Source organism: Salminus brasiliensis, chromosome 4 (genome assembly GCF_030463535.1).
Source record: "Salminus brasiliensis chromosome 4, fSalBra1.hap2, whole genome shotgun sequence".
In the NCBI taxonomy this organism is placed as follows: Eukaryota; Metazoa; Chordata; class Actinopteri; order Characiformes; family Bryconidae; genus Salminus; species Salminus brasiliensis.
In genome coordinates this window covers 20,123,613-20,151,578 of record NC_132881.1, presented here as the reverse complement: position 1 = coordinate 20,151,578, position 27,966 = coordinate 20,123,613, and the positions used below count along the sequence as shown (strand labels likewise).

Sequence of the window (27,966 nt, the reverse complement as noted above, 5' to 3'; positions counted from 1 at the left end):
TGTTCGTGACTATAGTATACTGACATTCTGGAGCTGTCGTCTTGCTGCTTGCACGCAATCACTCAGGTTTGTGGACGGTAAAGCAGAGGGATGCTAGTGTTTCAGGGTGCTCCTGTGTCTGTGTTATCTTCTGGCTCTCTCCTTTTGATTAGGCTGTTCTGGTCAGACCTGACGGAGTCGCCAACACACTCTGATACTGCTCAACATTCTCTGCTCTCCATAAATCCTTTCAGAACTAACTCTCTCTCTCTTTACCTTTTCAGAGTAAATGGTCACCCAGCCTGACCTGCTGGAAGATTGCCCACTGAGGTCCCCTGTACCTGCTTCAGACCAGCTGCCACCTACCAGTCCAATTTATAAATAGTTCTGACCCGAGGAGGATGGGTCCTTGTGAGTCTTGGTTCCTCCCAAGGTTTCTTCCACCATCTCTGAGGGAGTTTTTATGGAAAGTTTTGTGACAACAACAGTTGTAAAAAGCGCTATACAAATAAATTTGACTTTGAGTTTGACTTTGAGGGAGAGATATTGGTGCTGATAGCCTTGAATCTGAGGGCAATATAGGCAAGGCTAACCGGGGTGCCTATCATGAGTATCCTAGCTCGTGGGACATTGTTTCTGTTCTGGCAGTGGTATCTGTGCCTGCTATGAGGCAAGCAGTGTTCCTGTTCCTGCTTTTGCAGTGGTGTCTGCACCTACTACAAGGTAAGCAGTGCCAGCTGCCCCTGTTTCTAGTTCTGTTCAGGCAGTGGCATCTGTGACTGCCCCAAGGCAAGTAGTGCCAGCTGCTTCTGTTCCTTTGTAGGTGGTGCCCACTGCTTCTGTTCCTGTGATGTCCATGCCTACTGCTCCTGTGATGGCAGTACCCAACACTTCCTGTAGATATAAAGATTTTTTTAGCTTGGCAATGTTTCAAAGAGATGGCTGCGCCCCAGTTCCAGTTTCAGACCCCAGGCCGTCTGCTCGAGTGCCTGCGGCTCCTGCCGCTCTGGCTCCAGTGCCGGCTCCCAGGCCGTGTCAACTCCAGTGCCGGCTCCCAGGCCGTCCGTCCCTGACTCTGTGCTGGCAATCCTGTCCGCCCCTGACTCTGTGCCAACGGTCTCGTGCCTCAGCTACACCTCAGCCTTTTGCTAGTCCTGGGCTTAACTCTATGTTTATTCCAATGTCTGTCCCTGTTCTGGTCCCTGTTTGTGATGTACATCCTTGTTTCTGGTTTTGGTTCAGTCCCCATCACTGTCTTGGTTCCGGTCCCTCTGTTCAGTCCTGTCCAGTCTCTTGTCCAGTCCCATATCCAACCATCTGTCCAGTCTCATATCCAGCCCCTGTCCAGTCCCCTGTCCAGTCTTGTGTCTGGTCCTCAGTTTTGCCCATGTGATTAATGCATGTATATTACACAAGGCTAACAGATAAAGTACAGTTTCAGTGAGTTAGCTAGAGTTAGCTAGCTACATACGCCTAGAAGTTGTAGCACAAGACTAAAGAATGAAACTGTTGCATAATTATTATGAGATGCAGTGCACTTCCTGGTCTTCATTTAGCAACACAGCAAATAAAAAAAAAACTGGTCTAACGAGTTTATACTGGCACGGGATGGTACAGTGCGGTCTAAGTAACCATTTGGCCCTTCAGTGGAAAATGCCACTGGGTGGTCAGCACCTGTAAAACTCTAGAACTGATTCTAGAGCTGCCCCTGGTTAGAGCTACAGTGCAAAGAAGCAAATCTGCAGGCAGACCACAGATTTTGGGGGACTAAAAAAAGGTTTATTTTCTCAGTAACATTTGGTAATTTTCTTCATCATTGTAAAGCAGAGCTTATCCATCTGCATTTGCGCTAGCATGAAAGTAGCAACATGGTGTAACAACTGCAATTTCCCTTCTGGGATCAATAAATTATTTCTTATTCTGATGTTGCAGGTTGTCAATCATTTACTGTCCACTGTTGTGTTGTGCCAGCCAGTCAGCCATGGATATCTAACTCTGTCTTGGTGTATGGTTTAAAATAATAGGCCTCTATGTGTAAAAACTGAGTATATGAATCTATATGGCAGACCACCGTGGTCGAGCATTTCTCTCACCCACCCACACATGAGCCTGTAGTGTCAACATATCTAAAGAGCATCTTAACTAGGCCTACCATTTAGCCTTTAGCTGCACACACAAATAAAACAATGAGGATTTTTTCTTATTTTATTACACCTATTTGTATAGTAAAAGGTGGGGGAAGGTGGATTGTAAGCAGACCTACTGTGTAAAGTTTTATAAAATATTCATGAGTTCATGTGAGGTAAGAGTGCAGCTGTTTAGCCTGCAGGTTAAGTCCTCAGATTTTTAGGATGTTTTTTTCATCACTTTGTGCACAAAGCAGTATCTCAGCTGAGAAAAAATGCACTTAATTGTATTTAAAACATCCTACGATTCTAAGTATTTTGTAAATATATAAATATATACATACATAAATTTGTATACTTAAAATATGTTTTAAAATGTGTTTAAATCTTTTAGTATTATGCTTTCATCAAATGCTTGCCAGTAAGCTTTGATCACAATTTTATTTTATTTTATTTATTTATTTTTTACTGTGCCCCTCACTCTATGAGCCTCCCCAATCCAATTAAATTTGTCTGCAAGGGACAGTGTATTTAAGAAAGAGTGCAAAGGTTGAATACTGGTAACAGTTTCTTTTTGTAGATTACATTGATTGAGAATACAAAAGGAACAGGTTGTACAGATGTAGTGGCTGAGGTGAGAGTGTGGTTATATATGTGAGCATATATTAGACCAGTAGAGAAAGGTGAAAGGGGAATCAACATGCTACATGTTTGCTGGTTACATTTGGATTCAGAGTCCATGGGAAGCCATGAATTAATTGTGGGTAATTGGATATGTGTAAAGATAATGGACTGGGTCCTATATGTAACCTCATGATCTTGTCATCTTTCTGTATTACTCAGCTAACATCTAAATGTTCAACGACAGGTGATGATGGAAATGTTACTGATCGGCTCATAAATGGCCACTGCAACACAAATGAATGAGAGTTAATGGGAAGTGGGGTGAAGTTAGTTCAGCAAAATACTGAAAAAGGGAGGTGCCTACCTGATAAAGCTTGCAATGTAATGGGTGTTCAGAGTATGTGGGGTGGGCCCCAACTGGATTTTGTTTTTTTTTCTGTATTACTTCACTTTTATATGGAGATCATTTGGCATTTATTAGCCTAAGTCCTGCAGCAGCATTTATATAGAATATTATTGTAAAAATGAGCCTTATACATTAACATTAATAAAACCAAAATAAATAAAACACCAACAAAAAAAATATCTGTAATTAGACTCTTAAATATATTTGGTAGTGAAGTGTGGGGACCTGTAACATGACAAGGAAACACTTTATGGGACATAAATCCAATAGAAAATGTTCACCTAGAATATTGTAAAGACAAGTCTAATGAGACACTGCGGTATCTGGTGTGCAGAGCTGGGCAACTGCCACATCCTGAGAGAAAAACTCCCACACCACATTAACCCATTAGTAATATATGAATTACACTTTATGCACTATATGTACATGTATTTGAATGTTTTTTTCTCTTTTTTCATGAATTTTCATTAATATTAGGAATTCTGTTATTTGCTTTGGCAAGAGTTGTTAGTGATAACAAAACAACATTTCAGCATACTGTATAATGCATTTCCCCTGTACTATTGATCACTTAATTAATCAGTTATTAATGCACTGGTAGAAAAAGCAAGAACATATTTCACCACCAAAGGATCAACACATTCAATCTACCCTGTAACATACCAAAGAAACAATTTTTATGTGACACAAATACGCAGCAGTTGTTATGTACTATTCATACCAATAAAGTTATTTTGTATTTGTGTTTGAGAGAGAGAGAGAGAGAGAAAGAGAGATGTTCCAGTCAACTTTCTCCCTCACAGCATCTCTAAGCTTGTTTCTTCTTCTTCCTCACTTCATTGCTGACGTCTTTCAGGGTTCGTTGTTGGTGTGTGTCGTGTCAGGGGCAGGATTACCGGAAGAATTCAAACACACCCATACACACAATGGATTAAAGACTTTATAATTTTTGTCTGCAACCTGTTATTTTTTTCGTAGAGAAATCTGCAGAAAATTAAAAAAAGCTCATCCATTCCCCCTCCCTGCTACACGGTGAGGCTGTCGGAGCGAAAGCGGGGCCGGAGTGCGGTAAGGCTAAGGTGAGACGACGGTGCTGCGGGATTACTGAACCACGAATGACGGTGCCGCATCATTGGGATTTGGATAATATTTGGATTTGTTGAGGCAAACGAAGAAGGAGAACAGAGACCATGAAGATGTCGCCTCCAGATCGAAGGAAAAGCATGCGCGACCTGTCGCTGGAGATCGGGATCCGGGTGCTGCTGTTCGGAGTTTTCGTGTGAGTAGCTTTTCAGCTCACAGAAGCGCAAATTGTGACACGATAAACACGACGGGGAAATGGTGGTTTAGGTGTTTGTTTAAGCGGGTCATGAGGACACAGTATAGTCCGTAATCTGTGGTATAACTGGGGTTTAGCTACGTTCATATTAACTGAGCTGACCGGTGGGCAGCTTCTTCTGGGGCTATTAAATTGATTTCGGTGCTGTTTTCTAAGAGAGGTTGGTCTCTAATGGACACATTTGACCATGCAGGGGTTTGTATTGGTTTTAAAAAGTATATCCTAATCCACGTCCTGACCAAAGCCATGCCAGTAGTATGTTCTAACAGGTTGTTGTAGCCCTGCTAATTCAGTCGTCAATATTTCCCTTTAAGGCCTATATAAAAATACAACAGTAATTAGCGTTTCACGGTTTTATTATCTTACAGTACTGTACTGTGATAATTAAGCTGAAACTCCACTTGTATGATGGTTGCACTGTAAAACATGTACCTGTAAAATGACCGTAATTACCTGGTTGGAATTTCTCGAGGACAGTGCAACGCGTTGCTGTGATCCACATATGACAGGTTTATGCACTGTAATAGTAGTACAGTTAGTAACTGTAGGGCTTTAGAAAAATAATGCAAATTGTTGAATTTCAGCTACATAGAGCAGTTTCAAGCTGAAGGAATGATTCTGCTATTAATTACAAGTGTTACATTGCATATCAAGCATATGCATATAATATGCATATCATATTACTTATACAGAAGACAGAGCCAGATAGCAGAAGTATAGCTATTGGCCACTGATGCAAAGTTGGCAGTCCACTGATGGCTACCACAAATCTGATTAATTTATAAAATCTACTGAATTTACTTTTCATCTGTAGTTTATCCATCCAGCCTTTATTCATTTTCATTATTCTTTTATTTCTCTTTTAGGTACATGGAAGGTACCATGACCTTATAAAATTTCCCTGTTTAATTTTACTGTTTAAAAATCAGGAGGGCAATGCCCACCTTATCCCCTCCCCTAACATCAGCCCTGGCACTGACTGACATGCCACCTCTGTGGACAAACAATTTTGGGTCAGACTGACTTAAACCAGACCTTAAAAATGTTATTAGATTTACATTTCTGACCTAAATATGGATGCCAGGTAATCAAGAGAGTCACTTTGGTGGGCATTTTATAACTTTCAAACAGCTTCTTGTTTGACTAAAATGACAGTGACAATATTTGAAAGGGCCAATACATGTACAATAACAATACTGTTTGTGTTGAACCTCTTGCTTTATACCTTTTCAGTGAATATCGGCATAGTGTCTGGTAGTGTCTGACCTTGTGGTGTGTGTGTGTGTGTGTCTTTAATATTTAGCTGATGTGTGAATGACAGCCAGTAATGAAATTACATCGACCATAAGTCAGGCTGCCATTAATCTTTGTCTTTGGGCAATGCCTTACAGCCTTAGATCTTGCTTTTTCAGTAAATTAATGTCCTAAATCTTTAGGAATATACTGAGCTGGACCTTTCCTGCTACCTGAATGAAGAATGTCTGTGGGGTTTGTTTTCTTGGAAGGAGATAAAATTAGATACTCTATTCAGAAAGTAGAATCTATTAGGATTTTAATGGAAACCTGATCCTGGAATTACACAGCAAGGTAAAAGCAAAATTAATTTATTGTGGTCCCTGCCCTCCGCCTCTTTTACAACATGTCCACTCCATGCTGTAAAAGCAACATCTGCTTTGTATCTGTTGCATCACCCTGCACAGATTTGATGGCCCTAGGGATATTGGGTGACAGGAAGTGCCTCTTCTGAATGCTGATCATAAGCACTGACAAGAGTGAGGAATGTTGTTAGATAGAGTTAGGCAGAACTTGATTGTGGGAAACAAATCCGTTAGTGAACTGGAGCGGGCAGGCGAGTGAAAGCTGATGAATGCACCTATGGTTTTTGTCACTTTCCTCTGCTGTCGGATTACTTGGCTCAGAGAGGAAAACTGTCCCGCATACGTCTTCTAATGCCAGGGCCAAAAAGGTGGAATTAAATGTGAGAGCAGTTTTAACATTTACAGTTGTGCTCAAAAGTTTACATACCCTCGCAGAATTTTTGCTTACTTGGCCTTTTTTCAGAGAATATGAATGATAACACAAACTTTTTTTCCACTCATGGTTAGTGGTTGGGTGAAGCTATTTATCGTCAGACGACTATGACCCTGATCAAAGTTTACATACCCCAGTTCTTAATACTGTGTATTGCCCCCTCTAACATCAATGACAGCTTAAAGTCTTTTGTGGTGGTTGTGGATGAGGCTCATTATTTTTCTCAGATGGTAAAGCTGTCCATTCTTCTTGGCAAAAAGCTTTGAAAAAAGAGTGGCTCAATGATATTGACGTCAGGAGACTTCAGATGGCCACTCCAGAACCTTCACTTTGTTCTGCTGTAGCCAATGACAGGTTGACTTGGCCTTGTGTTTTGGATCGTTGTCATGTTGGAACGTCCATGTACGTCTCATGCACAGCTTCCAGGGTGATGAGTACAAATTTGCCTCCAGTATTTGCTGATAACGTGCTGCATTCATTTTTCCTTCAGGTTTGACCAAGTTTCCTGTACCTTTGTGGCTCACACATTCCCAAAACATCAGCGATCCACCTCCGTTCTTTACAGTAGGAATGGTGTTCCTTTCATCATAGGCCTTGTTAATACCTCTCTAAAAGTAACGTTTATGGTTGTGGCCAAAAAGTTTGATTTTGGTCTCATCACTCCAAATTACCTTGTTCCAGAAGTTTTGAGGCTTGCCTCTGTGCTGGTGTATTGTAGGCGAGATACTTTGTGGCATTTGTGCAGTAATGGCTTTCTTCTGGCGACTCGACCATGCAGCCCATTTTTCTTCAGGTGCCTCCTTATTGTGCATCTTGAAACAGCCACACCGCTAGTTTTTAGTCCTGTATCCCAGCTGAGTCCTGTATTTCCAGCTGATGTTCTTTGTGGGTTTTTCTTTGCATCCCCAATTTTCCTGGCAGTTGTGGCCGAAATGTTTGTTGGTCTACCTTACATAATTAGATTATTAAGATTATTAATATTAGATATTAAGAGTAGAGGAAAGTCATTAAGACATAATTTTTCTAGCTTATTTTGAGGTTGTTTGATCTAAAAAAAATGTCGGGTTTTAATCAGACTCCCAATGACAGTTTGTGTGTCGGGTCTGGTCGGGCTCGGACAGAACGTGCACAGGCTCGGTTGGGTCGGGCTGGATTTTTTGGCCCGATCTAAGCTCTAGGAGGAATGAACAGTGAATGCAGGGGGTGTGGTCTGAATAGCCCTACAGTGAGTAATGTGCCTGGGATTGAGGAGCAGCTTTGCTATTTAGCTGTTTTGGTATCATATCTAATTATTTCAGCCAAGATTATGCCTCAGTATTATGCTTCAAGTTACCATTTATCTTTAGCTTTAAATAATGCTTTAACTTTTTTGTGACTATAGAGTCAATGACAATAATTTTGTAGCCTTTTCCAGCTTCATGCATCCCAGTAACATGTCTTCTAAAGTCTCCTGGAAATTGTTGCGTGGTTCACACTAACCAGTCTTTCCATTACAACTGTTTGTTATTAGTTAAGTTAGCTTGTCTACAGTTGTAGACAATGACTTAGAAAATGATCAGACCACAATTTTATTAGTAATCAATTCTAATGTTCTAGTGTTCGGTACAGAATCTGTGCATAGAGTAAAAATACCTAGAATAAAGCAAATGTCCTCCTCTGTGGACAGTCATGGTGGGACAAAAATCAGCAAATGAAAATACTCTGGCAAACAACTGGAACTGGAGTGTCTTGGTGCTTCTGGGTCTTGTTTATAGTAGTTGAGGTGGGTCTGCAGAGACAGATAATTACAGAATCACTGCTTCCACACTGAGTTTCCTCCACATATAAGCACTGCACAAGACAAACAATTACAGGAATCCACTAATAAATGCCAAGAAATAGTGAGCAAGCCAACGGCGACAGTGGCAAGGAAAAACTCCCTCAGAGCTGGAGGAAGAAACCTTGGGAGGAACCAAGACTCACAAGGGGGACCCATCCTCCTCTGGTCAGAACTATTTAAACATTAATGATAAAAATTACCAAACCAGATACAACAGAAAGTTAATAGTGGTGATATTAATAGTGGCAGACAGCCACGAGTCCATCTAGGTTTCAACACGGCCACCAAGCAGGCAGCAGCGGCAGGCGGGAAAGCCGCCGGTCCGCCATGGGTAGTGGCAGGTGGGGGGGCCCGCTGGCCGGACTGGTAGGTGGCAGCTGGTTTGATGCAGGTAGAGGGGCGTAGAGACCTTTGACTTAGCGGGCAATCTTCCAGCAGGTCTGGCTGGGTGGCCATTTACTCTGAGAAGATAAAAAGAGAACGAGAGTTAGTTCTGAGAGGAATTTTATGGAGGGCGGAGAATGTTGAGCATCAGCATCAGAGTGTGTCTGACGACTCCGGCAGGTCTGATTATAACTAATTAAAAGGAGAGAGCCAGAAGGTAACACGGACACGGGGGCACCCTGAGAACACCAGCATCTTAGTGTACTACAATTCCCTGGGTCCGCGAACCCCTGGACCTGCAACCTTTATCTAAGGTAAAGGTGCACGTATTTGTCACTGTATAGCGAAATGTGTCCTCCGCATTTAACCCATCTGGTAGTGAACACACACTCACACACACACATGTGTTAGGGGCAGTGAGTACACACACACACCCAGAGCGGTGGGCAGCCAACTCCAGCGCCCGGGGAGCAGAGAGGGTAAAGGGCCTTGCTCAAGGACCCAACAGTGGCAGCTTGCCGAGCCCGGGAATCGAACCCACAACCCTGTTATCGATATCCCGGCGCTCTAACCGCTGAGCCACCACTGCCCCACCTGAGCCACCACTGCCCCACTGAGCCACCACTGCCCCACATTAATTACCAAAAGCTAAACTAAACATATAAGTTTTCAGCTTAGATTTAAAGATTGAGACTGTGTCTGAGTCCCGAACATTATCTGGAAGGTTATTCCAGAGTTGGGGAGCTTTATAAGAAAAGGCTCTTCCCCCTGCTGAGGTTTTCTGAATTTTGGGCACGAGTAAGAGTAAGAAAATATGGCCCTTTCTAACATTACTTTCATGTGGTTTCAACTTGTTATCAAATGGTTATCTTAATCCTTTGTCTCACCTTTTGTTACCCTTCGTCTGCCGGCCTAAAGTGGTCACTCTCTATATGGTAATTCGAATAACCCTCAAAAGGTGACAACAATCAAGTGGTCATACCGATGACCTTTGATGTGTCATGACCATCAACCCCCCTCAACTTCACCCACCTCCTACCCCTCTTTAAACTGATAACTATCACCCCCTACTGTTGATACTCCAAGTGACCTGTCCTTCATCCCCCTCCTACCCCTCCTTAAACTCCTCTTCATCAATCTTTCTCCTCCCACAATTTCCAATGTATATAAGGCCCTCTCAAAATACCCCTAATCAGACTGGGTTGACCGTGACTGATCGAGTTGTACATCTCTGTGTGTATCAATAAACTCATCAACACTGAAGATCCAGTCTCCTGACTCCTGAATCTGTCTCCTGTATGCCGGATTTCTAACAGGCCAGCACCCTGAGATCTAAGTAGTCTTGATGGTTCGTAATATGCAATAAGATCCCGCAGGTACTCAGCAGCGAGGTCATGTAGGGCCTTATATGTTAATAGAAGAATTTTGTATTCAATACGAAATTTAACTGGGAGCCAATGAAGTGCTGATAGAACTGGACGGATATGGTCAAATTTTCTAGTTTTAGTAAGGACCCTGGCTGCAGCATTTTGCTCCAGCTCAAGTTTATTGAGGTTCCTGCTGGAACAACCTGACAAAAGTGCATTACAGTAATCTAGCCTTGAGGTAATAAAAGCGTGTACTAGCTTTTCTGTGTCTTGTAGTGATAAGGAGTTTCTTAGTTTGGAGATGTTGCATAAAGGCTGCATAAAGGCTGTTCTGCTAATATTAGCTATATGTTGCTCAAATGATAAATCTGAGTCAAATGTGACACCAAGATTTTTAGCTGCTAAACCAGGAATGATGGAAGCATCGGCCAAGTCTAACATTAAGTCAGATAGTTTATATCTAGTGTCTTTTGGACCTAAAAGGAGAACCTCGGTTTTGTCACTGTTGAGGAGAAGGAAGTTATGTGACATCCAGAGTTTTATATCCTTTACACAGTCCTCCATTTTCTGTAGTCTAAATTTATCATCAGGTTTGGCTGATATATAGAGCTGTGTGTCATCTGCATAGAAATGGAATTTAACGTCATGCCTGCTTATAACTGAGCCCAGTGGTAACATATATAATGTAAATAATAGCGGTCCTAAAATTGAGCCTTGTGGAACTCCATATCTTACTTCTGTGTAATTTGAAGATAAATCTTTTATCTTTACGAATTGATAGCGTCCCGTTAGATATGATTGGAACCATGATAGGGCTGTCCCTGTGATTCCAACCATTTTCTCAAATCTTTCTAGTAATATAGTATGATCTATTGTATCAAAGGCTGCACTAAGGTCTAGTAGGACTAATAAAGATACGTAGCCTTGATCAGAGGCAAGAAGGAGATCATTTGTAATCTTCACTAGGGCTGTCTCTGTGCTGTGATTTGGTCTAAATCCAGATTGGAATTTCTCATACATGTAATTTTTACTCAGGTATAAGCAGAGTTGTTGGGCCTCCTCATGAGACCTCCTCTTTCCTTTCTTTAGTCATTGATATTTTCACAGACAAATACAACAGGTTGTATTCTCCAATGTCTAAGGATAGGAATTGTACATTGAAAGTGAATGTCAAATTAATTCAAGCATAACTGGCTTTTGGTCACTTTCTTTTATTCCCATAGCAACATCATATGCATATTTTGACAGCATCATCATTGTGTAATAATTGTGTTTGTTTTTAAAAGTAATGCACTATGTAGGGGTTTGAGACAGTACCGATCTCTTTACTTCAGACAGAGCAAACACTGCAGGCTAGTGTTAATGTGAAAGGAGAATGGAGAGATGTGCAGATTAAACTTTAGCAGTGCCCCTGTGCAGAGCTTGACTGTCTGTTAACTTAGAGCTGTTTTTGGTGACACAATTCTGTGATGTGTTAAATACTCTAGTTTCTGTTCAAAGTTGATTAAGGTTTCCTCAACACATTCTGCCTGCTTTTTGTGTGTCTGGTAACATAGTTTTGTCGAAAAAAGCTTCAGTTTACATTACCGACAAGCTATTAGCAAGTTAACTAGACAAACCATGACATTTCCCCCCATTCTTTAATCCCAGTGAACTTCTGAGCTAAAAACAAAATACGACCAAACCGCAGACGTGGTCCTATTAGAAGGTTGATAGATTTCTGAAGCTGTCACTGCATTGTGCCATGTTTCCCCTGACACAAATATATTCATGTTGTGTGCTGAATCTGGGAGACTGTTGCTAACTTTGGTTTATACTGTACAGTATCAACATGAGTTGTTCAAAGTGCAGCAGTCTACTACTACCACTACTACTACTAATAATAATAATAACAAGAAATAATATAAAAAAAAGAAATAGCAAATGCATTCTTAATCATTTGTGGCATTAATATACATTATATTTTATTTATGCAGACATGAGAATATGGGTAGGATATAAGATAAGAGATAAGATAATCCTTTATTACTCCCACAGTGGGGAACTTCTAATATGAGTTTACAACAGCTGAGGACAACGTTCAGCAAAACAGTTTTTACAATTGGTGTAATAATATTTTCTTTTTAACACATTTGAACATTATTTAAGTGTAGTATTAAAGACATACTGTGTGATTGACTCAATTGAGTTCAATGTGTGTGTTTGAGGTGTGACTTGTACTGTTTTGGGAGAAGAGTCAACAAGTACGTTCTTTGAACATTTTGAACACTGTAACACCACCACCACCAAAGGCTTGTCTGGTGGCTGATGGCTCTCCTTGACATCTCCAACATTGTTGGCAGCCATAATTTCTCCTCAGTGTGAATTGGTCCCTCGTCTAGTGTAAATGCTCCCTGGCCAATGCCCTGTGCCTGGTGGTGTGGTCAGGTACCCTTACAGGTCGTCTAGCACGCAGACCACACTGATGTAAATACTTTTGAATGGTCTGACGTGACACTTGGGTGCCTCTCACTTCAATTAAATGTGCCTGGAGTTGTGTGTGGCATTCATCATCCAGTTCTGCAGAGCACTGATCACAATGAAGCAGTCATTAGGCCAAAAGACATCCACTTCTATGTCTTTCTGTGACTCTAGTCTCTCTGGATCTCTAGACCTGCTGATGACAGTCTGTGACACTTAAAGCTCAGTGGCCACTTCCTGAGTGGCATCTTGGCAAGTACATTTTGTTTGAAGCCTCACAATGGCGAGGTACTGTTGATTAGGGTTGCAAAATTTAAATTTTCAACGTTGGAAAATTTACCATGGGAATTAACAGGTAATTATGGGAATTAATGGTGATAAAATGGTAATATTCGAAGCTAAAAGTTAGAAACGTACATATACTTGGTAAAAATATAATGAAGCATAATCTTGGCTGAAATAATTAGATATGATACCAAAACAGTTGAATAACAAAGCAGCTCCTTAATCCCAGGCACATGGCACATTACACACTGAAGGGCTATTGTGACCACACCCCCTGTTCACTGTTCATTCCTCCATGATCTGTTCAGAATGATGTTAATGAACAGTGCAACACTTAAGAAGCAGAGGCCTATTTTTAAGAGAATTGTTTTTTATGAATAGAACTCCAAATTATTAAAACACCAACAATGCCAACAATGATCTACAGGCCTAAACATCATCAAAATAGGCTAGAAGAATGATGACCTGAATGACTTTCCTCTATTCTTAATATGTTAATTTTTGTTAATTAATTATCTCAATAATTTAATATGATTTAACAAGGTTTAGTCTAACGTTTAGTAGGCTGAATGATTCAAGGACAGGTTGATGCCGGGCATTAAAAAATGTAGGCCTATGTCACAGACCGTTTCTTGAACCTGACCCGACAGGACCAAAGGAAAGTGGTGGGAAATCTCGGCCCGACCCGGCCAAATTTCGGGTGGGGCATCGGGTCAGACTCAGGCTAAGAATCTAAACTGTAATTCCTCCATCACATGTACAACATATGTCCAGATGAAAACGTGACACTCACCACTTCTGAAAGCACACATTTGGACCAAAGGACTACCTAAAGTCAGATAAGTTTTGACAAGGTTCATTGCAAACTGCTAAATTAGAAAAGCTTAATGAGCAATTTAATTTGAGGCTAGCAAGGCTAGCAAGAGGTTATTTTACTAAGACTAACATAGGGTAGCTGCCTATTGTTTTGCATCAACAGGTTTCTGTAACCAAGAATTACTACTTATTTATTATTTATTTAACATTTTGAAGACCTTTGGAACGCTCTTTTGATTGTTCAGTGAAAGAATTAATCATTAAGAAAGAATTGCTTAAAGTTTTGTGTCATAGTTATTATTTGTTTCATGCATTGATGTATGCTGTAAACAGTACATTGATGACAGTGTATGATATAGTTCCTTAAAATGATCTTTCTACTAAATTATATAAATAGAAATACCAAGGACTAATAAATAAGCCAACCCAACAGAATAGTTGTGACATAAATAATTGGGGAGACTCCACATGGAAAGTATATGAAAGGATGTCATAGTTTGGCAATTTAGTATAGCACCTTGGCTTTAATATCAACATGTAGGTCTACCAACGGCACACCAGCTAGCGTCTCTCCCTCAAACTCAAACAGTGGACAGTGTTTGATAACCTGCAACATTAGCTTGCTAGATTAAAAAAAACATCAGATAGCTCCTACCTAATAATAACAGCATAAAAAGTGCTTACTGGAGCCACCAAACCACAGACAGTCAGACTGTAACTAGCACTGTATGTGTGTGTGTATGTGTGGTGGGGCAAGGGTAGTGGAGAGAAAATGGATCATACTATTTGCAAGGCAAAGGAGGACTACTGTATTTTCGTTGTTAAAATCATTTCACCATAAACTTTGTGTTTTTTTATTTTTTTCAGCTTATCGTAGACGAATGTCTGTTTGATTCTGGGTAGGCTTGACCCTGATGAGGAAGATGTGGATAAGATGTCTGGATAGATCATTTCCTAAAGATGATCCCCTAAGAAAATAAGGCAGTTTAAGAAGAAGGTGTTTCACTGCAGTATTCTCTGTTGATATTAATGATTCTAAATGTTCCATGTAATTGTCTTGGGGTAATATTTACAGTTCAGATTAATATTATTAAAATTATATCAACTAAATTAATATTAGGGGCCATTCTCATCACATGAGCAGGAACTGAACAGTGTACAAAAATTGACTAGCATTTTAAGCATTATTACTCAGTCCTAGTGCAAAAATATAAGCAGGAAAAGAATAAATACATAAGTGAAGCTACTACCTGCGGTGAGGATGTACATCAAGGCTCCATGGTTAGCTGGAGATGGACTAATTTACTGTTCCAGGTTTTGTCTCTCACTCTTTCCCCTTTTTTATTTTTTTAGCATAACTCAGTATGCATAAAAAGAGCTTTTTTTAGCTTGCCCATGACCAATGCCAGTGATGCCTGAAAAGTCTGTGATAAACACTGCAGACTGCTGTAAATAACTTTAGCTTTTTAGAACAATAGAGCTTGTTCTAGCTGTTTTTGCCGGAATCTTCTCTGATGGCAGAGAGAGAGAGAGAGAGAGGAAGAGAGAGAAAGAATGAGTTACTGCTCCACACCTCTTCATTACCTTTGCCCTTGTATGCCTCCAGTCAGAGCCCTCACAGGCTATAATAAATGAGGAGAACTGAGAGAGAGAGCGAGAGAGACAGAGAGAATGGAAAAGAACAAGCACTTTTCTTTTACTGCAAGAGTCTGTTTTTCTGTTTGGAGTTTCTAAAATGTGGGCATATAGTCCACTGTGCTATTCAATTTTTTATCTCAAATTGGGATTTGTTTTATGCCAGGGGATCTAAAGTGTGAAGAATTGGGTATATCTTCAAGTTTTTAATGTACAAATATGGTTATATAAATGCTAAAGTAATTGTATTGTATTGTATTTTAGATAAAACATTATGTATTTTAGTAATTTTAGATAAAAGAAAGTTTATAATAGTCATGTAGCAGGATGAGACTCTCCAAAACAAGGCTTTATTAGCACCCAAATTGTCATGTCTGCAGGTTCTCATGAGGACTCTTATGTTGACGTTCACGTTCATGTTAGGCTTCACGGACTTGATATTCATGTTCCTGTCTAACTTTACGAACTTGGGTTATTGTCATGTGTGTTTAATTCATGTTCATTGTTTTGTTAATGCGTTTCACCTGAGGCTGAGGTATTTAAGGGGCAAGCGCTAGCTAGCTGCCCTTTGCAGAGAATTGAATGTATTCATGGTACTGAGTTCAAGTTCAAGTTCATGGTTCAAGAATCCATGAGGTCGTCAGAGAGGCTTCCTCTCTATTCAGGTTCACGTTAGTAGTACCGTTCATGGGTGAGCCTTGTTAAAAGGTCGGTTTAGATCTCTCTGCTCTCGTTCTCACGTCACGTAAGTTCCCTAGCGCCTGACGAGCGCAGCTTTAGTTTTCCCTAGTTTCCCCAGGCAATGCCTGTAGGTCTTGGTTAGCGTTTCTCTTCCCACTCATTCCCGGCACGCTAGCCTAGCTCCAGGATTCTCTCCAGCCTCAGGTGTGTGTCTTTGCTTTGCCCAAGTTTCTTTGTCACAGTAGTATTTTGGTTTATCCTTTGGCCCTGTAACTTTGCTGCTTTTTCTTGTGTTTACCCCTGTTTTATTTGTTTAATAAAACACTCCCGCATCGAACCATCCCCTGCGAGTGTTCACCCTCATTGTCAGACCTAGCCAGTCATGACACAAATATGATAAATGTAATACTTTTAGCCAGTTTTTTTTTACAGTAAAAAAACTGAACACACATCCTACATGAGTACACAAAAGATTATATTGGAAGCCTAGATACAAATAAATGCAGAAGGAAGAGTGAATCTTAACAAATCACTCACATTTTTGAAAATACACACTGCAGTTTTTTAATCATTTGCAAAGGAATATTCAGGAGGACTTAGAATTATTTATTTATTTGTTTATTTATTTAAAATGTGTGGTGGAAATTTGTCAAAGAGTGATGAAACAGACAAGGGAATATGCATTGAGTAGCAAGTTTAATGAGTCTGCACGCAGCTCGTGACCACGATACAGATTGCCTCAATGGTATTCAACATACATACTTATAGGAATATCCCCCTCCCACCCTCACATGTTGCATACGCACCCTGAAGTCATGACTTACGACACCTGGAACCTCCTAAGAAGGAGTGTATGTGATTAACACTGGTGGTGTGTGACCTCTGGTACACTTTTCTGCCTATTGTTGATAGGTTTAAGTCACTGTGACCCTGAGTGTGAGGGTGATTTGGGGAACAACGTGAGTAACTGCTCTGTTTCAGCGAATGCTTATCCATATATTTCTTATCTGGCCTCGGGTGGCGCCAGACATTGTATCAGAATGTACCGTACAATTGTGCAGTAGATTATACATCATCATTCTGATTATAGATCAGAACATCATTTACGCATACGAAATATTAAATGGATACAAGATTAAATGAATACATTATGAATCAGCATGATTACAATATTTTTCATGACAAATGTTACATTTATTTTAGTGTCTAACATAATCTACTGTTTGTTATGAAATAGCAACAGCATTAGGCTAATATCTTGACTAAGATGACGGCTCGATCTGCAAGCATGGTCCCCACCTAAACCTGGGGCAGTTAAATTACTCTGTAGCTGTGAAAATGGCTTTTATCAGAATCAGTCTTTTGGGAAGTGATTTCTATTGCATTAGTGTATTCATGGATTCAGTTTGACTGGTCATCCTATATTAATTACATTTAATGAATGCTGCAATGGCTATTGAATATGTAGTACAGTACTAATTGAGTAGAGCCCCTTACAGGAAGATCTGTGTTTATACGCATTTCATGAACATTGCGGCATTTTCTCTTATGAGCCCTGGGTCTTAGCACAGTCTAGTGTAACACTATATAGAGTGTAAGCGTTTGCTCCAGTATGGCCAGTATTTTCCCCTGGCAGCCTTTGTATGTTTTCCCATCTTTTCCCTTAGAGTGGGGTTTTTTCCACCTGTTTTCGAACCCTACCCCTTTTAGCATTTCTAGGCCATTCTCATAACTGCTGCTTTAGTGAAACAGCAGGGAGTTTGCCTTGGTCTATGTGACTGGTTGTAGTAATTCTTAAATTAATGTGATTTTAGAGAACAGTGATTTGGCAAACTAATGTTAACTAGCTATTGCCTGTGACATTTGCTATGTAGAATAATGAGAGCCAATAGTGATACACGTCACTGGCGTGTGCATGCCAGAGCCTGCATCACAAAAAACAGTGAGGGTCTTGATGGGTGCTGCGAATTGTGGATTTGAGTGGCTATTTAACAAATTGCAGGACTTGACAGGTGTTCTGTATCCAGTCCCTATGGAGTCACCACAACCCTGACTACAAAATTGTACTATTTAATAATTCTAGTTAGTCTGGAGAACTGAAGACTAGAGATTCTTTATCATATCCATGGGTCACAACATATTTTCCATTGCTTATACTCCACTATTCAAGAGCTTGGAAACACTTCAAAATTAGGTTTTACACAAAAACAAGTTATAACTTATATATAGAATCCGAGACCCACAAGGGGGAACCCATCTTCTTCTGGTCACATACTCCCCTGCCTCCATTAATGGAACCACTGTGGGTCAGCAGCTTCAAGTTTCTTGGTGTTCACATCACGGAGGAACTTACATGGACAGGACACGGGTGGCGAAAAGGGCGCAACAGTGCCAGGTATGAATCCCTGCATCCTCAGGACGTTCTACACCTGCACTGTGGAGAGTATTCTGATGTGCTGCATCACCCCCTGGAACAGGAACTCCCTGTCCCTGTTCGGTTACCACAATGTAACCAACCCAACAGGGAATGGCCTAAAAAAGGCTACATAAACATTTTAGGGTAGAAAAACCTGGGCATGTGTAGTATAGTTGGAGGAATGAAGGTGGGGGAAAAACTGAACAGAAGTACCCAAATCTTATGACACAAAAGTCCATAACAGCCAACACACAAGAAACAGATATCACAAAGCATGAAAATCTTTGGTGTGATGAATGGGGTTGTGAAGAAAATCTTTGGTCCCACCAGAATTATGACAGTCCTTAGAGAAGTCGAGGTATGGTGTGTCTGGATTTTAATTGGAGTTCCTTCTGCACAATACAACATATGAGACCCAAACAAAACTGCCTTTAGTTAAACATTAGCATTAGCTTAGCCAATGTGTTCCCTCCAAGAAATTGTACAATATGGTTGTATTAGTAAGGCATCAGTACAGCACATAAGAACAAAGGTACTTACAGTGGGCTGGAAACCATAAGCTTTCCAGAAAGGAGATTCCAAAAGAGAGTACATGTGCTTGAACTCTCAAAGAACTCCTCTTTGGCTGCCTTTATTCCTCCAGCTATATTACACCGGCCCAGGTGTTTCCACCCTAAATGTTAAGTTAATGTAGCCATTTTTAAGTTGTTCCCTGGAAAGTTGGTTGCAATCAGTCAGTCTTTATTTTGTATAGATTTGTGACAACCTCTCTGAATGGCTTTGTGTGTTTTAATTATTTAAGAGTGTAGAAAAATGTGTGGGGATCAGCCCATCAGCCATCCTCTCTCTGCAAAATAATTTACAAGTGCAACAACTGCCAACATGGTCAGGTCAGGCCATCCTAGCAAGTGCAGTCCAACAGCTGACCACAAAAAGTGAACAAGTCTCCAACAAGCAAGACTAGTTTTCCAGAGAACACCTAGGCCAATCTGGAACAATGTACTTTGGACAAATTAATTCAAAGTTTAATTATGTATACACCGTAACAGAAGACATATTTGGTGTAAACCAGACACCGCAAGAACCCATATCAACTGTGAAGTGAAAATGTCATTGTTTGGGGGTGCTGGAGAGGTCTCCCATTTAGGAATTATTTTTTGTTTTAGAGGGTGCTTGAGGAAAATAAAACCATCTGTCTAATAACTAAAAATGAAACATCACACAGCTAACAGCATTCTGCATGTAGTAGCAAAGACAACTTCCTCCAGTTGATGTCAAAGACTGGTAGATCATTTTAGGAAATTACGTTTTTTGGATGTAAACAGTTTGGTGTTATCACATTACATAAATACGCTGTGTCACAGTTGGCTGGGCATAAATAGAAAACTCTCTTTATTAAAGCAGACCAACAATGCACAAGATCTCAAAAACACTGAACAAAAAACTGGAACTGTCACTGGTCAACAGTGTGAAGTGTGAATAGTGTCCTGAAGGTTTTTGATACATTTAAGAACCCTACCCCAGGTGGATGAAATGTGCATTTACAACCCCTACCCTGATCCAGCTATTCTGCCTTGCAGATTGGGGGATCCTGCTCCAGTCCCTCTTCTTGGTTTCACATTGCTTGTGAGGGAATTAGATGTTACACGGTGGGGTCTATCATGACTTAGTTTGATTAACTCTGCGTGAATTCATGTATTTTAGGGTGAATAAAATGAGCCAAATAAAATTGTAATTTACAGGCTCTTGAAAATGCTCTTAGACCTAAATGAGACATGGTTGAGTTCATGTAGAGACTCTAGATTTTAGTAAACATATTTTGTAATACAAAAATAATATTGTAATATTTTTGTAATATTTTGGTAAATCTGTGCACAATGTGAGACTTTTTTGAGATTCATACTAAAAACCCAAAAAAGACATGAAATTACAGAGGTCTTTATCTCAGGAGACATTTGCAGCAGGAGTCTGCTTTTTCCATCTGATTTCATTGTTGCCTAGGAGAAACTGCAGCGACATTAAGGATTTTCTTTTCTCTAGATAATTAGCACATTGGCATTGCCAAGAGGAGGGAAGACTAGCAAGAACCCCCTACTTTGCCCCTTCGTAAATGGCTAATTTAATCATTCTGATCTGATAAAACTACCTTAACTGCTCTAGTTTCCGCACGTGATTATCCTATTAAATTCATCTACTTAAGATTTTTCTCCATTGCAGAGTTTGACCAAAAATTAATGATGCCTAGAGGACACCAGATGGCACCTTGCTACAGCAAACCTAAGGATCAGAAGTTGATTGGAACCTTGAAAGCAGATACCTGATCCATTAAAAATGCCTGGATTAGACCCAAACCATCTGTGTAATTAGTAGACCACCAAACTGTCCCTATAAAATAAACAACACTTAAAACTATATTTGAGACATAGAGGGGAGCAAATAAAAAAGCTCCACTCTCACTTCAGATCTGAAATATTCCGCAGGTGTTTCTGTCTAGCACTGTGAGAAGATGACTTAACACTGTGGATCTGAAAGGATGTAGAGCTGATCAATGTCTCAGTGAGAAAAGAAGAGAAACACAGAAGAAGAAAAAATTGATCAAATGCAGAAGCTGCTGGTATTCTCATACACATTGGTTCTTCCAGAAAAACTCCAGAGGCAAGCATCAAGGAAAAAAAAACATTAATTTAATTTAAAATCTGATAGATAGCAATAATTAGTAAGTTAAGTTCTTTGGTGCAAGCCCTGTTGCCAGCCCAGGTCCTGTAACATCTGGACCCTCGCAGACCCTGCCATACATGAATGGTATGGGTGGAGTGCAGACAAGACAAGACAAGACAAGAAGACAACCATATTCACCACTTGTGTTGGACACAGACGGAATTTGGCCTTTACACACATACAGACTAGTGAATAAACACACAGTGACTGTGAGCACACATGCCCGTAGAGGTGGTTTATCCCAGTGCCCGGGGAGAAGGGAGGGTGAAGGGCCTTGCTCGTGTCGAGCCTATGCCAAACTGGCGGCGGTAATGTAAAAGGAAGGAAAAGGTGAAACATCGGCATGTAAAAGCAGCAAAGCAGGTGTGTAAGTCGAGTTATTTTAGTTGCATTGCAATTATACTAGAATGCAGTTCCAGCAGAAACTATGAGTGTAACTGCAGCTCAGCAGTGACATTTTTGATTTTGGTTGCTATGATGTTGCGAGGTGGTTGCTATGGTGTTGCCATGCGGTTGCTAAGCCGTTGCTAGGTGATTGCTAAGGTGATGCTATGATATGGCTGTTGGTCACAAAGGGGTTGCTAGGTGGTTGCTAAGGTTTTGCCATGGCATATCAGTTGGTTGCTAAGGTGTTACTAGGTGGTTGCAAAGCTGTTTGCTAGATGGTTACTAAGGTGTTGCCATGGTATAACTTTTCATTACACTTGTCTTATAGCAATGTGTCCATAAACCCTTGGCTAAAATGTAGGGTGTTATAACACTTGCCTAAAAGGGCATAGTGTGAATTGAAGACATTTTATGATTGCAAGTTTGGTAATCCATTGCAAGGTTGGATTGATAAAAATTCCTAGGGAAATCTGCAACCTTCTGCTTAAAATGCCTGTCCACTCATTTCAAACCTGCTCATTGGAGAGACTCACAGTCAGCTCCAGACAAATAAATACACATTGATTACTGAAAGGTCATTGGGGTGGAAAATGCAATAAAGGCTGTAATGGAATCAGTCTGAACACATGGGGGAGATAGCATTCTATTGTGTATGCAGTTCTCAGAGGTCTGTTTAATGGTAGACAGGGATAATACAACATAAATATTTTGTGTCAATGTTTAAATTATGATTCAAATTCCTAATCAGATCTAGTCTGTAAAAAAGGCTGAAATCTGTGCTGTGCCCCCCAAAGTGTTCCCTTAATATCTTACCTTAATATCTTATTTTTTTCTTAGTATTTTAGCAAAATAGCATTATGTTTTGTCATATTTTGTATATTGTTTGGATTTTCGTTCATGACAAATGACTATCACTATCACTTTGGCCTGCCAAAATTATAATCCCCATTTTATAATGCGGTATATGTATTGAGAGAAAATACGGCCCTTTCTAACATTACTTTTATGTGGTTTCAACTTAGCAAATGGTTATCTTACTCCTTTGTCTCTATGGAGATTACCCTTTTTCTGACGGCCTAAAGTGATCACTCCCCTTCTTTGTAAATGGTCATTCAGTTAACCCTCAAAAGGTGACAACAATCAAGTGGTCATACTGATGACCTTTGTTGTGTGATGACCATCAACCCCCCTCACCTTCACCCCCCACATACCCCTCCTTAAATTCCTCTTTATCATCCTTTCCCCTCCCACAGTTACCAATGTATATAAGGTCCACTTGAAATATCCCTAACCAGATAACCCTAACCAGATTTGATTAGACTGGATTTGATTTGACTGGATTAGTTCAGACTGGATCAGATCAAACTAGGCTGGGTCGGACTCGCCAGGAATGGACTAGACATGGTCGGACTAGACTGGACCGTCCATGATCAACTAAGCTGTGCCCGTGTATGATTTTTTGTCAGCACGTGAACTCCAACGCTAAAGATCCAGTCTCCTGAATCCTGAATCTGCCCCCTGTATGCCGGATTTCTAGCAGTGTGTGTCTAAGTATGTGGACTGAGGCCCACGGTTTGCAATTTTCCATCTATAGTTTACCTCAGTGGATTTAAAATGAAGCATTCGAGATGTGACAGACTCCTGAGGCTTAATGATAAAGAAAGCTCATAAGCCGTCTTCTCCATACTCAATATAATCTTGGTTTCACCTGTCCAGAACTGGACAGACTTTTTAGATGTTTTCTAGATAGCCGTCTGTAATGTGGTGTTCACCTACAGCAGGGTTTGAACCCAGGCCGCCGCCTCACGACAGTGGCAGTTATGAAAGCGGAACTGAAAAGGGGTGGGTTTGAAAACAGGTGAAAAGAAAATAAATGCGGGAAAAAGGTGGGAAAACAAACAAAAAAAAACCTCAAGAAAAAGCTCACTTAACCAGAGTCAAAAGATCCAGCAGTGGGCAATTGGATCTGAGTGCTTATATAGCCTCTTTCCCAGGTGTGGTACATCGGGCTTAAATGCTGGCTTTCTTGACTCAGGGGCTCCCCCTGGTGGCAGGAGGAGACCTTACCCTAGAGCTACTGCTTACACTTTCAGGGTTTAAGTAGACTGAGGTGAGGGTGAAGAGGAGTTTAATGAGAGGTAAGTGGGGGATGAAGGTGAGGTACTTGGGCTATCAACATTAGAGGGGGTTGATAGTCATCACCTTAGGGAGTGATTGTATCACCTTATGTTTGAAACTTCAAAGGATCATACAAACAAAGGAGGAGAGTGACCACTACAGGTCAGCAGACGAAGAGTAATCGTCACAGGAGTAAGATGATCATTTGCTAACTTTCTATATGGCTGAAACCCTAAGAAAGTAATGGGATTATTTTCTCTTAATTATCCCATTGATTCCCCCCTAATGGAGAATCACAAAACTATATTATGACTACACGCATGAAACATATGTACAATGAGAAGTCGAAAACAAAGTAAAAGGCAATAACTATACAAAAACAGGGCAATTCCTATTTCCATAATGTTATGTCAAAAATGTCAGAGACGTATTGGAGTCGTCCGTGGCTGCAATTTGGTTCTGAGGAATACCATAGAGAGTTTCCTCTTATCACAAAGGCAGTCCACAGTGGTCAGCTGGTTTTTCGAGTTGACTAATGCTTGGGTACAATGTGTCAAACTGTTCTTGCCATTCTCAATAAACAGGAGCACTGTCTGGTTCCAACTGATCTGTAACACAGAAGTAACATTGCATTGTTCATTGTTGTTGTTCATCATTTGTTTACCTGCTCATCCCCTCTATCTGTCCCTCAGAGGAGGCTGCTATGGAAATGCATAGTGCGTTGAAAGTCTTCACCAAAGGGTAGGCCCCTATGGCATGAAAAACATCGGGTCATGGCACCAAGTTGTAAAAAATTCGGCATACAAGAGGCAGATTCAGGAGTCCGGGGAATGGATCTTTAGCGTTGGAGTTTAGTCACGTGCAGACGTGTTAGAAGGAAAAATTAGAAGGGGGGCTATTTTCTCTCAGGGGAATAGTGCTGTTTTCCTAGGTTTTAGTTAGGGTGCCACAAATGTGCCTAACCCCAGCATGCTTTGATACCCCACTGGATTGATGCTATTTCAAGCCTGTGTTGTAATGTGGTGCTCACTTACAGCGGGGTTTGAACTCAGGCCGCCGTGTTGGACTACACCCACACCTACCTCAGAGGCGTCCACCTCCACGATGCACGGAAGTTCCGGGTCGGGCAACTGGAGAACCGGGGCCGTGGTCAACAGGCGCCTTAGAGTGTCAAACGCTTCCTGGGTCTCCGTGGTCCAAACGAACCTCCCTGACGTCTTCCTCGTCAAAGTGGTCAAAGGGGCTGCCACGGAGCCAAAATTCCTCACGAACCGGAAGAAGTTGGCAAAACCCAGAAAGCGCTGGACAAGGCGCAGAGAGGTTGGCCTGGGCCAGTTTTCCACGGCCTTGATTTTGGCCGGGTCCATGCGCAGGGTGTTGTGGGACACAACAAAGCCCAAAAAGGAGATTGACTGTGCTGTGTGCGACTGTGATTTCTCCAGTTTGATGAACAGGTGGGCGCCGGATGTGGGCGACGTGTTCGTCTACGGTCTTACTATAGATGAGAATGTCATCCAAATAGACGAACACGTACCTGTCCAAAGCCTCCCGGAGGACCTCGTTAATATACCGTTGGAAGACGGCGGGCGCATTCATCAAACCGAATGGCATGACGAGGTTCTCGTAATGCCCAGACGGAGTGATGAACGCCGTCTTCCACTCATCACCCTCTTTGACCCTGACCAGGTTGTAGGTTGTAGGCTTCTTGGTGAAGATGGAGGCCTGCTGCAGTGCCTCAAAGGCTGAGGTCGTGAGGGGTAATGGGTACCGGTCTTTTATCGTTATTTTATTGAGGCCTCTGTAGTCTATACAGGGCCTCAAGCCCCCATCCTTCTTCCCCACGAAGAAGAAGCCGGCCCCAGCCGGGGAAGTGGATGGCCGGATAAACCCTAAGGCCAAGGCCTCCTGGACATAGTCCTCCATTGCCTGACGCTCTGGTGCTGACAAAGAAAACAGACCGGGATAGCCAGTCCACGTGGGGGTTATGACGCTGGAGCCAAGCTTGCACCAACTGCAAGTCAGGAGCGCTGATAATGAAGAACACTATCTGCTCGGTGTGAGGACCAACTCGCAGCGTGAGAGGGTGGGTTTGGTGGGACACCACCCCAGGCTCCAGTGACCGACCGTCTATGGCCGCTATGGGCATGGGCTCCCTCAAGGGGACCAGTGGCAGGGCCAACTTTCTGGCGAGGCCGGCATCTAGAAAGTTCCCTGCCGCTCCAGAGTCAAAAAAGGCAGGCAGGCGGACCTCAACCAACCCAGACACTAGCGTGGCATTGAGGAACACCCCCTGGGCCTGAGATAGAAGCGGCAAGTCCGTCAGTGGTCTCCCCTCACTTGACAGATGTTGGCATTTCCCCAAGAGTTCTGGGCAAGCAGCACGGAGGTGCCCAGAGATCCCGCAGTAGAGGCATCTGCCTTCGCGCATGCGCGCCTCACGCCTCATGCCGTGGCAGGCGAGTGTGTCCCAGCCGCATGGTTAGGGCCCTACTGCTGGGAGGCCCCCAAAGTGAGCCTGAGACAGCAGGTGGGCCCTGAGGAGCTCGGGGGGGCTCTGGCACCCCGCGCCCTATGCCTCTCCTTGAGGCGGTTATCCACTCTTTGAGCCGATCAAGGGAGGTGGGGGGGTCATGGTAGGCCAGCTCATCCTTGAGCTCCTCACTGAGACCATGGTGGAAGGCTGAAACAAGAGCACTGGCATTCCATCCACTTTCTGCCGATAGCGTGCGGAATTCGATGGCATAATCAGCCACAACCTTTCTCCCTGATGTAGGTGCAGGAGGCGGGACCCTGCCTCTTCTGCACGGAGCGGAAGGTCGAAAGTTTGCGACAGCGCAGCCGCAAACCGGGCCACAGAGGCACATACATGGGGTTGATGCTCCCACACCGGGGTGGCCCAGGCAAATGCACTACCGGTGAGGAGAGAGATGATGTATGCCACCTTAGCACGCTCAGATGGAAAGTGGGATGGTTGCAGCTCGAAAGCCAGTGAACATTGAAGGAGGAACCCTCTACATCCTCCTGGTCCACCAGCATAGCTGCTCTGGGGCTGGTAGAGGGGGCTCAGCACAAGAAACCACAGCTGCTTGGGCAGCAGTAGCCTCCTCCTGGGGAGGTTCAGGAGTGTGCTGGCTAGTGTGTTGAGTTACTAGATTTGTCAGACCCTGCAGCTGAGAAAGAATCTGCTGCAGGGCCTGCTCATGCCTCCCCACAGTCACCCCCTGACTTGCTAGAGTGACTTTTACCTGTTCTAGATTGAATGTCTCTGCTGGGTCCATGTCTTGGCTGGATCTTTCTGTAATGTGGTGCTCACTTACAGTGGGGTTTGAACCCAGGCCGCCATGTTGGCGGGCCGGTGCGCTACTGAGTGAGCTACCACGATCATGTGACCAACTGGAGTCTTTCAATCTTAGAGCAGGTAAAACGGAAATGATAAATAAAGTCACTCGGGACTCGAACCCAGGCCGCCACTCTGCGAGACTGACACTCTGCTGCTTCACCAAAGCGGCAGTTATGAAAGCGGCCAACAAATGAAACTTAAAAAGGGGTGGGTTTAATAAACAAGGAGACATCGCGTCTTGCGGGAAACAAACAAACAAACAAACAAAGGACGCCAGGGGAGAGCTGGCTACCTCTTTAACACTGGAGGGAAATACAACTAAGGGCAAAAAGGATCTCCCAAAAGAAACCAGAAAACTGAGAAGTTACAGGGAAGACAGACACTCCTGCCTTCCTCTGTAAAACTAGTGTATGTGTGCAAACACACGCACACACATACACACACACACACACACACACACACACACACACACACAGACACACACTCACACTGCACAGACACAGGGAGACAGACTCGGGAGAGACACATGAAGGGGAGTGACACACACTCAGCCTTCAACTCGAGAACTACACAGGCACACAGACACACACGACCAGAGTCAAAAGATTCAGCACCGGGGCAACTGGATCTGTGTGCCTATATAGCCTACTGCCCAGGTGTAGGGAATTGGGCTCAATTACTGGCTGGGGTGACTCGGGGCCTCCCCCTGGTGGCAAGAGGAGGCCTTGCCCTAGAGCCACCCCTTACATGTGTGCATGTGTTTGCTTTTAGGCACCTATTTTACCCTCCAATTGAACTGTTACTGAGGCATTTGATTCACTGGTTGGACCTGGCAGTGGATCAGCCTGCAGGGGGTAACATTCCTCCTCTACTAAACGTTAGGAGGGATTATGCATTCACATGGTTTCCTACCAAAAAATGGGTGTAGTTAAAAAAAGCCAGATACACTATTTGAAAGGAGTATCCACTTTGTTTTGGCCATATAGTAAACCCTCGAAAACACAGTTTTAGTCTAAGTCCTTTGTTATATATTTT

At 42.2% G+C, this 27,966-nt stretch overlaps 1 protein-coding gene across 2 annotated transcripts in view; it reads left to right on the top strand.

The window, feature by feature from the left end:
- The first annotated feature begins 3,911 nt into the window (after positions 1–3,911).
- The window catches only part of plpp4 (phospholipid phosphatase 4), a 114,356-nt gene continuing 90,301 nt past the window's right edge, over positions 3,912–27,966 (top strand). For both annotated transcript variants that reach the window (XM_072677532.1, XM_072677531.1), the window contains exon 1: positions 3,912–4,414. In XM_072677532.1, the coding sequence (XP_072533633.1) occupies positions 4,326–4,414 (89 nt within the window). In that variant the 5' untranslated portion in view covers positions 3,912–4,325. The remainder of the gene's footprint in view (positions 4,415–27,966) is intronic.